General features: G+C 40.5%; 1 protein-coding gene across 5 annotated transcripts in view; it reads right to left on the reverse strand.

Moving 5' to 3' along the window:
* Positions 1 to 15,293, reverse strand: part of sema4d (sema domain, immunoglobulin domain (Ig), transmembrane domain (TM) and short cytoplasmic domain, (semaphorin) 4D) — a 35,643-nt gene that overhangs the window by 10,303 nt on the left and 10,047 nt on the right. For all 5 annotated transcript variants that reach the window (XM_025004081.2, XM_017407851.3, XM_025004080.2 and 2 more), the window contains 2 exons: positions 11,314 to 11,371; positions 884 to 1,017 (listed from right to left, as the gene is read on the reverse strand). In XM_025004081.2, coding sequence (XP_024859849.1) covers positions 884 to 980 — 97 coding nt within the window. In that variant the 5' untranslated portion in view covers positions 981 to 1,017; positions 11,314 to 11,371. The remainder of the gene's footprint in view (positions 1 to 883; positions 1,018 to 11,313; positions 11,372 to 15,293) is intronic.

A 15,293-nucleotide genomic window follows, 5' to 3' on the forward strand; every position in this document is an offset into this window, starting at 1 on the left:
TTACAACAGTTGTGACAAACTAATGAAGAACAGTTGCCTAGATCATTATTATACAAATACTTTTTCACTTAGAGAATAACTAAACCTCACTTTGATCTTGTGATTCTTTTCGTCCGAACAGGAACGTGTTTCTACTCTCTACAGACTTCATTAGCTTGTTCCACTGCGTGCTGCGTTTAATGGAAAGTTTGCGTTTGGGTAATACTGGTTGTGCCAGGTGCATGCGGGTTCAAATTGCAGATATGGCTCATAAACACTACAGTGACAAAAGCAGCATACCCTCAGTGACTAACCGAATCAGAGACTGTGCCACAGGAACTAATTAAAGAATGACCTGCTCTCGTCGTTCTCACACACAGAGAGAAAGAGCGAGTTACTCAAGCCGTTTCTAAAAACTTCCACCTTGTAGAACGCTGGTCTAATTTGATCGCTTGAGGCGAGGCCAGAGGTAGTTTCACCAGGTGTTATCAGGTGATGGGGGGGAAACTAAATATTCTATTGTGAACACGATGCGCTGAGCTGAAAGAAATTGGACATATGAAGGCCGTGTGAAAGTTCCATTACCCCGGACTGAACTTTAATTGTTGGCTCACATTTCTCCTTTTGAGATTACGTGAACTCCACGATGCTAACTCATAGTGAGCAACACTACTTCCTGTATGCAGGGGCTTTAGAGGAGTTTCAGTCTACATCAGCACACAGCTTTTTGGAGAACATTTACTAAAAACAGGGATATGATACTTTGACGTTTTTAAATCTTGTAGTATAAAAGGTTACAGCTACTATTCAGATTTCGCTTCAACATTTGCTCACTTCATCTTTTTTTGCACTTATAATTAGTCATAGCAGCATTGACTGTCTAACACGCTGCATTTGGTCCTACCTTGGTGTTTCCAGGAGGTCCGAGGGACAGAGTGGGGTCCGTGAGTGGAGACCTCCAGGAGCAGCCCCAGAAACACTCCCAGCACACCAACTCCCATGTTAGAGTCTGTTAGCTTTGGAACGGTGAAGTTTCCCCTAAAAGAGAACAAAAAAAAAAAAAAAAGGCAGAACTAAAGCAGCACATCTATACCTGCACAAACCAGAGCCAGCACAGCGATGTCAAGTTCTCCCTGAGCTGATGGCATCATGCAGAACAGACGATAGAGGAACAAGTTCTCTCATGCAGAAAGGTGACAGGGTTGATCCATCCACTTTTTATTTAATTATTCTTATTTTAATCCCATGCAATCTGTTACAAGCATTTGGAGTAAAATCCTGAACAAAAATGTTTTGGAACAAAAAAAAAAAAAAAAAAAGGGGGAATAACACCTTAAACAATCAAAGCATGTTTTCACAGTTATAATATAGACTTTTCTCTGTGCAACAGACGATCAACGAGTCAATGTAGCCATTTGTTGTGGATTTGGATTTGCTGCTTTTTGAAAAATTACATTTCCTAACAAACAAACAAAAAAAGCCCATTTAAGATGTTGCCTGTGGCTCAGAAACAACATGACTGAGATTTACAGACATTTCGGTGTTGCTTGTAACATTTGATATCATCCTATACGTTACAACCTAAAGGCCAGCTTGGCTCTGAAAGTCAACTGTGCAGCTCTGAATCACTTCACATTCGTTCCAGGACAAAGGCCATCCTGTAAATGATGGGTTGTTTCCAGGACTTGGACAAACACTGGCTTAAATAAAAAAATAAATAAATTAAACTAAAAAAAAAATTACGACAAAGTGGATTTGGAGCACCGCATGAAGACGACAAGAGCTAACAGAGACACATCCTGCCAACATCCCACTCCATCATGGAAGGTTTTGCATCTAGTTGGGCACAGAGTGTGTTTTTTATATCTACAGTGCTTATTATTGTTACAAAAGATGTGACACGTCACCGTGATAAAAATCCACCTGCTCCTGTATTTAGAGGCGCAGCGCCAAACCCAGATGGATGTTTGCCTCGGGAGATGATGACGACGAAGACCAGAATGATGGCGGAGCTGCTGGTAGCCATCAGCTCTTATCAGACAGAGGTGTCTTTTTCCATTTGTCAATTTAGGAGCCACTGTGATCTTTGTCTCGCTAACAGCTCTCACCTGCTGAATTCACCTGATAAAGACTCCATTAAGCTGCTTTGTGACATTTATGCCTCTGTTTAATTTGACCAGATGATACTTAAATTATAAAGTTGTCATGAAGTAAAAAGAGACGCGTCGTATTTTAAAATACTGACTTTAGATGCAACCTGCTGAAACAATTTACAAGTTTTCTCCTTTGGTACAAAACAGCATATTGAAAACATGACCTAAATACAGACTTGCTAAATATTATTAATAATATAACGTCACACTATTTTCAGTTTTTTTGAGGTTTTTTTTTTTCTCCTCATCTAAAACAGATAACATGATTTTCACGAACAAAACCACGTTTCTAGTTGGTAGTTTTAGGTCAGCAGTAAAGCTGCGCTAAAAAGCACAAGCTTTAAAGCTTAAGTAAAATAATACAATAAACTCTTTAAATCTGTTCTCAATCCTGCCTATGAAACATGCAGCCCAGTTCGCTGCCACGCAGGAGGGCGAACACAAAATCATCTTAAAAAAGGTCTAATTTTCACCACGGTCAGCCCAGTTCACTGTGACACAGTGAACTTTTTCTCAATAATTGTTAACGCTGAAAGGCCTTCAGCTGAGATGAGGTGATTATTTGTCCAGTTTGTGACATTCAGATTCAGAACCTGAGAGCGTCTGCACAACTTCAGCCTTGCATCTCATTTAAACACAGAGGATGGTGGCCCGCTTGTTGCACTTTTTCCTCTTTTTAGACTCGCGTCGTTGTAATGAGCAGAAGCAGGTCAGGTGCTTCTTTTTTTTTTACGTACTTCTGAGTAAGTAAAGCGAGATGGCGCAAAGCAGGTTTTTCTGGTTTTTAATCACCCCGAGGTCAAGAGGAGCATCAGATTACGGCACTTTCGTAAAATGGGCGGATTTCTCACGCAAACCGTGTGATTAAAGGTCACTGATGTGTCAAAGATGAATGAATGAAAAAAAAAGCATAAATTAAAACCTAATAAAACTCATTACAAGATGCTCTCCTGTAAGGATATGAATCATTTAGCTCCTTCATTGGGTTATTTGTACTCAAGAGAGCCACCCCCCCATCTGGAATTACAGAACAAATAAATCATTGTTAATTACTTTTGAATGACCTAGTAGCCCTACTGTGACTCATTCCAATTAAATGCAGGTTATTTGTCACCCAGTAAAAGGGAGGCATATATATTATGGTAAAGCTCATTTAATCAGTGGGGCTCACTGTAACGAAACACAAAGAGGGAAGATGATAATTGATTATTGATTTAGTTTCAAATGAGAACAACCAGACCCAGAGGCCATGATCCTCCTAACACTGAAACATTTTTTCTCCTTCCAATCGAGGCTTTCATGAACAAAATCTGTCAAAGCTGGAATTCCATCCCAGCTTCGGGGCCTAACCATGGACTCCTTTCTGTTAAATGGGGAGGTGGGGGTCAAGTACACAAGGATCTATTGTATACTGAAGATGAGGGTAGCCTCCACTCGACTCCATTCCACCACGTCATCGCTGCAGAGTGGTAAACAATGGAGAGAAAGAAAGTGAAAGGCACTACCTCTCTCTTTCTCCCCGTTCTTCTACGGTCTTGCCAGCCTAAATGCCAGCTTAACCGTGAGCGAAACACCCGAGCCAAGCTTTAAAAGATCACACAAGCTCGTGAGCTCTGGAAACGGGATGAAACACAAACTGTCTGATGACAGCGGCAGGAACCGTCCCCCGTTAAAGAGACAGAAATGGACTGAAATAGCAACAGTGTGAAGAGATGAGATTACAATCCTGAACGGATGACAAAGACCCCAAGTGGACAAAATTGCCGTTTTTGTTGTCCTTGGAGAAATTCTGCCTTTGCCACATTCCATAAATAGCGGCCCCCTGTAACTCCTAATGGCCTCGATCAATCTTGTCACTCCCAGCCCCATTTAGGGCAAAGTCCAAGCACCAGAACCCTTTGAGAGTCGGTATCACAGTCGCAGAAAGAGCACACCGTCTGTTACCCTGCACTGCTGAGAGATTTAGAGGAGTGTTCGGACTGGCCAGGGATATTTAAGATGGTTACCATGCTGGCAGGTCTCTTTGAGCCCTTTGTGCTCCCATCTCAGCTTCTTTAGCTGAGCAGAGAGTTGACACCTGTTCGGGGCCTTGGGGTTCCCAGCACCGAGCTGTTAACTGGCCACAAATACTGGCAGGCAGCCCTCTGAGCGCCGGGAAAAGAAAAAGGGGCAAAATTAGCTGATCTGTGCATAAAAATCTTAATCGCTTTAGTTCAACAGGAGAAAAAACATACACCAGTTGGTTTGTAGTATATATTTTAACAGCTTTGCAAACAGAAATTGTAGAATTACTTTGCTATTCGATTGATTTTTTTTTCTTCAAAGAGGATTTAGATTTGTGCCATTTGCTGCCCTTGACTGTGGCCACTTGCTGTGGCCTCCAAGTTACTGCTCGATCCTTTTTCATTTGGCTCAAAACTAAAATGTACCCTCCGTGATGTTGTGGTGTTTGGTTTTAGATCTTAATCCGTGACAATAATGGTAACAGATACTTAACAGAGCCAAAATTAGAGCTCAACTACTTCAAAGTAAATAGCTGCTGCAATTAAACCAAAGCTGAAAAAGGGCGGCATAAACAATGAAAAAAAAACAAGAAGGAAATATGGCATTTTTATTAGTTTCACCCAGGTGTTTTTATACAGGGGACAGAAATTCTAATTGATTCAAATAATAATGAAAATTTGATAATTATAATCACCATTGAAATTGAATGTAACATCTTTTTAATTGAAGTTAACAATAAAAACAGGCTGAAAAAACAAAACTCTATTGGAAGCTCTGCAGTCGTAGATTTGCTAAAATAAAGGCAACATTATTAAGGCTGGCTGCAGCTGGCTCTTCACTTTTGTTAAGATGAATGAAGTTGATAAAGGGACCTATTTTATTCAGTTTCTTTGCACTTTTTGAGAAAAACATCTTCAAAAGAAGATAATAGGACAAAGAAGGATGCTGATGGCAAAAATATTTGTAACGAGGGCCACTCGATATGTAAATTTAAACAGGTGCAGGAAAAAAAACCTCCATTTAAATGTTTGCAAAGAAGAGAGAACAGTTTTGAAGACTAGCCTGGCACAGAAACCACAGTGGTGCTCAAGCTCCGAGTAGAAAAAAAGCCCTTCAACTTCCTGCTCTGACGCACAACTGTGTCAAAGTTATGAAACAAATGTCTCATTTCCTGAGTGAAGTCCTCCACATCCTGCATCATGATCAGATTTGATCACCTGGCTCCCGTCTGATCCATATATGAAGTGGCAGGCCCACTTGCCACATGACTTCCCCACTTTCCAACTCGTTCCCAATGCTAAGAGCGCAGACAAGAAGCTCAGCATCCTGTCAGCAGAGAGCGTGGAGAGGATACAGAGCGGCATGGCGGGTGGGTGTGAGGAAGCTGGTTATTCAGTGCCTGCCAACAACCCCAACCCTGCAGAGCTTCTCTCTGGGTTGTTTTTTAACAATATGCTCCCCCATAATCAGCATCAATGCACAGAGATGCGCCTCTTCCTTTTGCTGCTTCACGCCAAGAAACTGCAACTTTTTGGCACTATCTGTTGGTATGATACCACACAGAGACTATAATGGATCGTTTGCTGTAAAATGGGGGTGGGGGTGGGGGGGTGTTTGTGTTCTCCTGGGTGCTACCTTCTTGGAGAAAATGACTTCCACAGGTTGTGAAAGTGGTCATACCTGACACGGTTACCCAAGAAATTACTGAAAGCCATTCCACAACTAAATACCACACATATTATCAGCACAGCCCCACCCAGCTGTGAGGATGATGATAATAAAGGCCCAACATTTTACTATGATCAGACTGTTTTACTTTCTTTTTTTTTTCCTCCTACATACCACTGTAGGTCCTGAGTAGCAGCAACGTAATAATTATTTAACTGTTACTATATAAATTAATTAAGGGTCCTGATAAAAATACCTGATCTATTCACAAAAAAAATTAATAGAAGGCTTCTAATCAGTGATATTAAAGAGAAAATGTGTCTTTTTTTATTTTTTAATTGATTCACTGTTGGCTGATAATCAGTTTTTAATATTTCACTAGTAATTTAATAATTAGTTAAAATAAATTAAACAACTGGTCAATCATAAAGCTACAGATAGATTATTAAGGAAATTATGTGTAAACTGATTCATTCTTTTAAAAACATGTTTGGCAAATACAACTAACATTTACTCTGAGAAGTGAACATGACGCTTTTTATAACTCATAAGGACTTGGGCTCATTGTGGTCTTCACACAACCTAAAATGATTTTGGAATCAGGCCTGCGTGAAAGCAGGTTCCTTTACTGGAAACAAAATACTGAGAGCACAGAGGCTGTCACACTGATGGGGACAGATGTCCGTTCTGATGTCATTTACAGATTAATGGTGTTTGGCCACAGATGTGGCAGAGACCCAAGCTTGCTTACATGTGAACATAATAATGCCAACTGTGGACCTCAGATCCCTCTTATGAGACCCGACAGGGACCAGGAGTCCATCTTATAACACTGGCAGGTGCAGGACAGTTTTGAGTTCCATTCACCGCCAGGGTGAACCACTTTTGGCATTTTGAGTGTAGACAGTCACGTCTTTACAGTCTCACAGCGTTGGCTCAGCTACAAACGTTACACCTCTAGCTGGCCGTCGCACCTCCATTTGATACTCCCAGATGCCTTCGGTTTCCAATTTTGCCAAATTATAAAACTTAAAGCATCAGAACCAGAAATGAAACCCTCTTAAACGTTTGTGTTATTCTTACTTGTCAAAACCCGGTACCAGTATCAGCTACAGGGAGCCCGTTTTTAAATAATGTGTTAAAGAATGAGCTGCTAGCACGCTCAAGTGCAGTTTAAGAGATAATCTTCATGTGGAGCTGCTTCTCTGTTTTTTTTTTTGACTCCTCATTTGTCCGGCAGAACTTTTAAAGGCAAGCGTAAAGTTGAGGAATCATCCCTAAATGTGAAGGCATTTCATCAGGTTTTTAGGTAGTAGACTTAAAACACATATCTAAATATCAGTCTGCAGGTGAAATGTGCAAGGTCACTGAACTAAAGCCAGCCGAGTTCACGGAGTGCCTGTAACCAGCTGTATGATGCCAACCGCACAGCTGGCTGTTAGTCATTAAAAAAAAAAAAAGTGAACGCAGTCATTTCACATTATCTGTAGTTTGTTTATTAGCTGACAGATTGGATCAAAGTTGAACTTTTAAATCGCCAGATATGTATAACATTTAAGGCTCGATGCTGGCAGGGCATGCTTCCTGATACACAACAAGCTGGAAACTAAACAAATTCAGAGTTATCCTCTAAGTAAAGCATCAATGACACCCTGAATGGTGAAACTGAGGAAGAGAACTTGTGTGAAGGTAACACTATACAGGGGATAAAAAAATGGAAACCCTCCTATATAATTACTAGGCAGAGGGCCCCTGTTGAGCAAGCATGTCGACATAAAGTGGCCACAGCAAAGCCAAATGAGGGGTCAGCTGCAGTAAAGGGTATATTTAGTCTGCCGATGGCAAGCTTTTTAAAAACAACACACCCTTTCACCGAGTCACATGGAGGATCTGAAAAACTTCCCTATAAACATAAAAAAAAACCTAAGTGAAGTAAGCTAACTAGAGGATTACTGTGTGGTGTTCCCCGTCCTAGTTCTGAATGTGCCTCTGTAGCTCGGTATGAAAACATAATCACTAGGCTCTTTTTCTTTTAATTAAAGGATGAAAAAAAAGAGAGGGGAAGTTTTACTATCGACATCTGAATGCACATACGCTTCAGAGATCACCTGGAAAAGCAATTTTCCAGAGCTAAAAATGATTCTTCTTTCATGTCGCAGACATCACTGGAAGTAATCAACACAATTTGTCCAAGGAGCAGAATTGTTCCTGATATAAACAGCCGTCCTTTGATTAGTCCTCTTTGTAGTAATTATGACTGTTCTGTTTCATTTGTTTAAACTGCTGTTGGTATAAATGGGTGACTTTCGACGTGCCGTTTCATTTTGTTACGTGGTCAGACAATGGACTCCTTTTCCTTTTTTGACTGAGAAGTTTTGCTTGTGACTTTCCCTGTGAGACACTGCACATGAATTGTAAAAATGCAGTAAAGGAGAAAAATTACGATGAAGGCTAACTAACAGCCGGAGGGCCGTGACGCGCTCTGGGGCAGACTGTCTTGTGAGCGTGCGCCGGTCTTCAAGTCAGGCCTGGTTTCATGCCTGTTTATACTTCACCGATTGCCAAAATGAAAATGCAGCAGCAGCTGCTACAACCAGCTCACTGTAGCTCAGTTTTTTTTTTTTTTAAACCAATAAGGCTTTTTTAGATGTCTTTTTACAATTGTCCAAGTTCATCTAAATGTTGTTGTATACATGTTTATTTAGGTTAAGCAATTATATTTTTGTTTGTGTTATATTTTGAGCAGTTCCTGCTGGCTTCCAGTTGATCATCGATCCAAGTCATTTCCCTTAGATAACTACAGTTTTATCAAATGCTAAAATGACCAACAAATGACACACAATGCCAGTAAAAGCTTCCAGGAAGAAGTTGTGCTGTTATTGAGAAACTAGCATGTGGCGCAATTGAGTAAACACTTTTTTCTCTGGGAATATTAATAATTGACGATTTAAGCTGGGGGTCACATGAAAGCCACTGTTCACAGAAAAGCCAAAAAACATTTGCCTTGATGTGTTTCGTCCTAAAGTCTACTGAGATGCCGGCTTGGCCTTGGGGTGTATAAAGTGGGACTATTTTTGGAAGCTGTGAAAGCCCAGCTGAAGGTCTTGTGGTTTCAAGCTGGGGAATGGCAGTGGCATTGATGGTCGTTTTTTTTTTTTTTTAAACAGCACCAGCCAGGTGACTTCAGCTTCCAGAACGGAAAATATGTCTGGGTTTTAAATTGACTATAAACACTGACATGACTGCAGGCTTTGTTTTTTGTTTTTTTTTTTTACATTTCTGGTTAGTGGTGGACAAATATGATAAATAAAACTGTCTTTCAAATGACAGTTTCAAGGCTTTCCCACCAGTCGGGGAACATCTGAGGGAGCTGTAACCATCCCTACAAACCTGCTATATTTTTCCAAACCCTTTCTGCCTTTCAACAGGACTCCTTTCTCTCCTGCTTCTCTTTCAAGACAGCCTTCAGCAGGCACTGATTTCATGGTGGTAATTTTGGATGCAGACACACAAACCTCCTATGGAGTGCTATTTGAAAACTCAACCCATCACCCAGAGGCTGCGACAACACCAACACTGTGTCCTCCTGAACTTGGCATACAAGTACGCAACACGCTCATTTCACAGTTTCTTTAGAGGGATAAACAACACAAAGCCAAGTCTTAAACTTGAAACACCTATCACGCCAAGTTCTCGTGATCTGGCCAGCAGATTTGGGTCAAGCATTCATTCTTGTGCAGCACAAACTGCATACAGTTTGCTATAATAGCGGGACAAAACCATTCATTCCATAACAGCTGAGTGATCGATTTCCCACAGAAGTAAACAAAGGTTTGGCTCTTATACTTTGTGTGTTGTGACTAAATATACAGCATCTCACCAACCAATGAAGTTTATGATCGCTAACAGTTTTCTCCACCATTTTTTAAATACCTTGTAGCTAAAATATATATTTTTTAAAAACAAGTAGAATGAAATATGCGATCTAAGGTGGACGTCACTGAAAGCATTTGTAGTATGAGACACAGAGCATCTTAAAGTTTTGAAAATCTGTCAGCACCAGTAAGAAACTCTGCAGAACAAAAAACAAATAAATTAACTGTGCTGCCTCTGTTTGCTTCATCAACGGAGGCATAATCCGCAAAAAAATAAAGCTGTAATCACAGCATAAAAGCAGGACTGAAGAGCTACCAATCCATAATTTACCAGATGGGATTCTCGTCAACATCAGGACGTGGATAACAAACAGCCGTGACTGTTCATTTATGATGACATCGACATTCAAAATGCTTTACATTACGCAGAGTGCTGAGAGCAAACCCAACCATTAGCCCCAGAGATTAGAACAAACTTTCAACCAAACAAAAAGGTAAAACTTTTACAGGCTTGTAAATGATTAATTTGGAGTGCAAGAGAAGGACTCAACAGCTGACAGAGGTGAAGACTGATGGCTTCAGATGGAAAATGCATCCAGTTAGGCTTACAATTGTTCTGAGCGGGGAAAAGCATTGGGCAGGTGTTGAGAATGTCTCTTATGTGAGTTAGGAGCATCTTGCAGAGATAGTTTGTCCAGACAAGGCCAAATAGCTGCCTCCTGCAGTAAATGCATCCTCGACAGAAAACATCTATAGTATAGTAAAGCAGACTTTTGTATTTATTTCAAATTACTTAAAAACCTTTAGGACACTATATCACCATCTTATCTTATAGAAACCATTTAGTTGGTATCTTAGTAGCACTTCATTTGGTGCTAAAGTGACTAAAGTGATTCTGAATCTGTTCATCTAGTTTTTCTTGTGATGCAACAAGCAGACGTCACTACACACTCATTGGTTTGACAAAGGTGATAACTTTAACACCTTAATCTTTGCAGTTCTAACGAATTTCTATTCCCCCCTCTGGTTACACCTAACCGGTTTAGTTTCAGAAGGGTTACAGAACTCATGAAATGCCAGATTTTGTTCTCCTTGCAGGCATTTGCACATTGTATTTGGTGAAAAAGGCTCGACAAACCTTTTGCGCCTGGTTACAGTTGCTAAGCTTTGACTAAACAATCACCGTTAAGGGCAGGCACTTAGCAATTTCAAAGCAAAGCCAAAGAAGCAAACTTAGCTGTCCAAATCCTTTCTGGAAGGCATCTATGCATGCACTCGAAACGATCCCCCCCCCCCATCAAAAACACAGACGCACAGTCAGTACAATTACTTTTTAAGCAAACAAAAAGTGAAGAGGAAAGAAACACCAAATCAAAAGTGAGCAGAACAGGGAAGTGTTGGTGAAGGAGGAAAGAAATCACTAGAAAAATCACAATAAAAGTTGTTTTGCCCAGGTGTGGTCATGCAAGGGAGAGGGGGGGAGAGGGGGGGGGGCACAAACAAAGCTCCAAGGTGGGTACGGGTGGGGGCGAGGTAAGCATGCGGCATTCGTGTTGAAGCTTGCAGACCCCTAAGCGGCCGAGTGTCGGCCTGCACAGCAAACAGGGAGGAGGGAGAGGAGTAGAGTTTCTGACCTGTGGCTCCTAAAAGATGCGACGCTCTTCCTCTGGAGAGAATTATAATATCCTCAGGCTAGGGAGGGGGGGCGAGAAGACAGAAACATCAGACAAGAAAGTTATGTGGCGTGTCACTGAGTGTGCGCCTACAAGGGGAAGAAGGTTGTACATATGAGGTTAGTTGTCAAACAGTGGTTAAAACATGATGAATCATTGAAAAAAAAAAAAAAAACCACCAAAACTGTCAGCAGCTTTGAGAAGGATCATCAATTCAAACACATCAGAAAAGTAATTTAAACATGCTTTACCAATAAGCCAGTTATATCACTTTATTTTCTATCAGGATATTGTGTTGAATCTTTTTTTAGAGGAGCTGGCAAATGAGCAGAAGCTTGTGAAATGACCGTCCTCGTAACTTCAGGTCTGTGGCGGCTACACTTCTATGTTTAACTTCCACGTCTGGTGTAAAAAACTGTCTACTTGTGTGTGAGCAAATAACACTGTGGTTAGTCAAGTTGTCAAAAAAAAAAAAAAAAAAAAACAAGACATTTCATTTTGTGCATTAAGAAAAAAACACTACAAGCAACTTTGAGGTGCAGTGAAAGAATTTTTTTTTTTCTAAGTTGATGAAAAGAGGAGAAATCGTTACAGATGGTTGGGCCTCCATTCACATTTTCCAGTCTGTTTCTTTACATCGCTTCCCTGAGCAAAAAGAAAACCCTTCCAGCAAGGCTGAAAACACTCTTCCTGCGCAACAGATTTTATTCTGACATTTCTTTGCATTCCAACACATGACTTTACTTGTAAACATCAATTGATTTGCACGTAAAGCATCTGCAAGAAAGCTTTTGTCCAAGAAAACCTAAAAATCCAGATTTCTCTTTAAAATGGGCAATGAGACAAAAGCCAAACTAGGATGGATGTTATTGGCATAAAAATTGTGCCACAACAGCGTATATCTTCCAGACAACTGAATTCAGGTCACCCAAATATGCAAATTCATTAGTGTTTGGTAGGGTAAGCTTTGCTGTATAAAGGAATAATCAGATTATGTTGAGCAGCGATGATAAACAGCGGACTACCAACATGGGTATTTCACTCACGCCCATCTTCTTGTGGTCTGGATGTGCTCCAATGTTCGACATTAATGAAAGGAGTGACCACAAGGTTGCTGTGATGTGTTTGTATAGGTGAAGCTTTCAACCCGTCATAATTCAAGCTGGGTATCATTTAAACAACAAAACCTGTCAGATTTGCTTACTGACAGAATTAGGTATTAGCCATCTGTGTTTATAACGGTGGATTTATGTCGCAATGTGTGTTAAAATAGTGGCTTGTGTACCAGTTGAAGTTTCCAGCTACGAAACCGTGAAATTTCATCTTACGTGTTTAAAAATAATCCAAGGTTTAATTTCCAAAGGATTTTAGAATTTTAAGAATCCAAGATGGCTGTTATTTAAAAAAAACATAAAGGTCAAGCTTCATATTTGATAACTGCACAACTCCAGTCCTGCTCTGTAAAAAGTGTCTAATTTTGCTTATTATTTCCACTTTCCCATCTTTCTGTCACTCCGTCATCTCAACATCCTCAGAGGGCATCTCTGGAGAGGTGGGAGTACACGTCAGAGGGAAAAGATTGATGACTCATAAGTCAAAGGCTGCACCCCTCTCGACGTCGTCAGGAAACACTTTGAACCTACTTCCCTCGACTCCCACAGAACTTTGTGACAGCCGATACAGAGGTTCTACAATGCAGCCGCAGATCTCAATGACACCACGCCTTCATACGTCTCAATTCAGGATGTGCTGAGGGGGTGACAAGGACAAGTAGTACCCCCGAACCACGCCCTTGGTGACACAGAGGTCTGGAGAGGTGACAGAGAGGAAATGGAGACGTCACGGGTCTGGGGTGTTTAAATTGATGAGCGGACGTGAATGAGGCAGAGCTTTTGAATGGTCTTCACACCAGAACAAATGCGTTAATGGATGCACTTGAGAAACTGAGCCAATAGCAAACACACTAACAGGAAGTGCTACCTAACTCACTCAGAGTGACACCTGATTTTCTTCAAAGCTGATAAAAAAAGTCAGTGTCATCTTCAGCCAGCTTGTTACGCTAAAATAACTTCTCCAAGTACATTGTATGCATAAACTACACTGGAGAGTCACTGCGTGGTTCTTTAGGTCCATGTCAGCGATTGCACAGAAGATTAGAGACCACTTCTGCTTTTCATTCAGGAAGGAAAGAGAAAAACATATCTATTCTATATCTTCAGAGCGTTTTCGAATCACAAAATGTAAACCAAGTTTCATGGGACTGGTATGTCTGCGTTTGATAAATTTAGGTTCAGTTTCACATAAATGATGAGGAACTGACCCACTTTTACGTTTATAGACCCTAAATGAAACGAAAGAATTAGAATTACTTTTGAAAATGGGTTTTAAAGGCCTAGCATTTCTTGAAGGAATGCATGTCGCCCCCATCTTTCATACCAGAGTTTTAAACAAAACTCATCTTATAAATAAAAGGAACAGAGTTATTCAGGATAAACCTTGTATTTAATGTTATGCATAATCTCATGTGATATTATGAGATCTTGCGAGATGTGTTGGCTCTTGGAGTTTGTGTTGGAATGACCATCAGCTACTACCATGCCAAATTTCAGCTCAATATCTGAGGAACTGTCTGAGTTATAGCAAAGTTTTGCGTTTGCTGAAGTTAGTTCGCTGTTGCACCCATGTTGATTTGGATTGACTCCAGAAAGTAAATCAGTTGTGGATGTACATCCAATGACTGCATTGTAAAAAAGTTTCAAAATCCATCCTGTTGTTCGTGAACTATTTTGCCAACGATGCAGACCAGCAAACATACACACAGGCAGAAACATAATTGCTGCTTCACCTTCGGTGATGGGGAATAAAACTAGTTATTTCCCTCCAAAAAACTAAACGGATAGCCTTAAGGTAACCATCCTCCCTCAGCTAAGAGCCATGTGAACCCACGTGCAGAACCTTGACTGATACGGATAGGCAAAACAGACTTATTAAAACAGGGCAGGCTGGGAAAAGTACGCATATCCTTATAGCCATCTGTTATTCTAGTACAGATCCACAAGCCCTTACAGACACACACACACACACAGTCAGCCTGACTGTGATTCTATAAACATACCAAGTCTCTGACAAGACTGTCAGTGAACACTACCACAGGTGCAGGAGGAAAGCAAATTTAAAACAAAGGAAGGTGGGAAAAAAACAGTTTCATATAATTGTAAGCAAAATAAAAAACTGAAATGACAAAGGAGTGAGAAATTAATATAGACAAGAGCCATTTCAATGAAAAACAATCAGTAATATGATTTGGGAGTTTACTGGCAACTTTTTTTCCCTTTCTGCCTTTGGTTTTGTGGTGTTCATCTGAGATAAGGAGTTGGTGTAAAAGATACTATTGTCAACTGTTTTAGACTTAGCACGTCTGTAATTCTTTGGTTCCATATGAGTGCACTTAAGGCATGTAGTTGTCTTTTGCTATGGTGAAGCAATACAGTGATCACAAGTAAAGAAAAGAAAAAGTAAGACAAAAACAAAACAAAAAAAGGTGAAATTCCTCTTCTTGTAAACCCTGCACTGAGGACGGACGGACACTGGTGACGCATACGCACACAAAGCGGTGTGTTGAACAGGATTATTCAGGCTTGAATTTAAACAGAAAGAATCCCTGTCCACAAGCGCCACGGAGCAAATCTGGCTTTAGAAACTTTCCTCATCACAGAGCACTCGGCCACAATGGGAGGCCAAACTCCAAATCCTGCAGCTCGAAACATGTTTATTTTCAAAAGAAGCGAGAGAGCGTTTGCAGAAGGAAAGATCATTACCAACATCTGCGCGGAAAATAAACACACAAGGCTCTTTTAAAGAGAAAATACTCAAATTATGCACTTCAGGATCATATGCAATTATAGAATAAAACTGCATTTAACCAAATGGGGGAAAAAAAA

The sequence above is a fragment of the Kryptolebias marmoratus genome, linkage group LG14, assembly GCF_001649575.2.
Source record: "Kryptolebias marmoratus isolate JLee-2015 linkage group LG14, ASM164957v2, whole genome shotgun sequence".
NCBI lineage: Eukaryota > Metazoa > Chordata > Actinopteri > Cyprinodontiformes > Rivulidae > Kryptolebias > Kryptolebias marmoratus.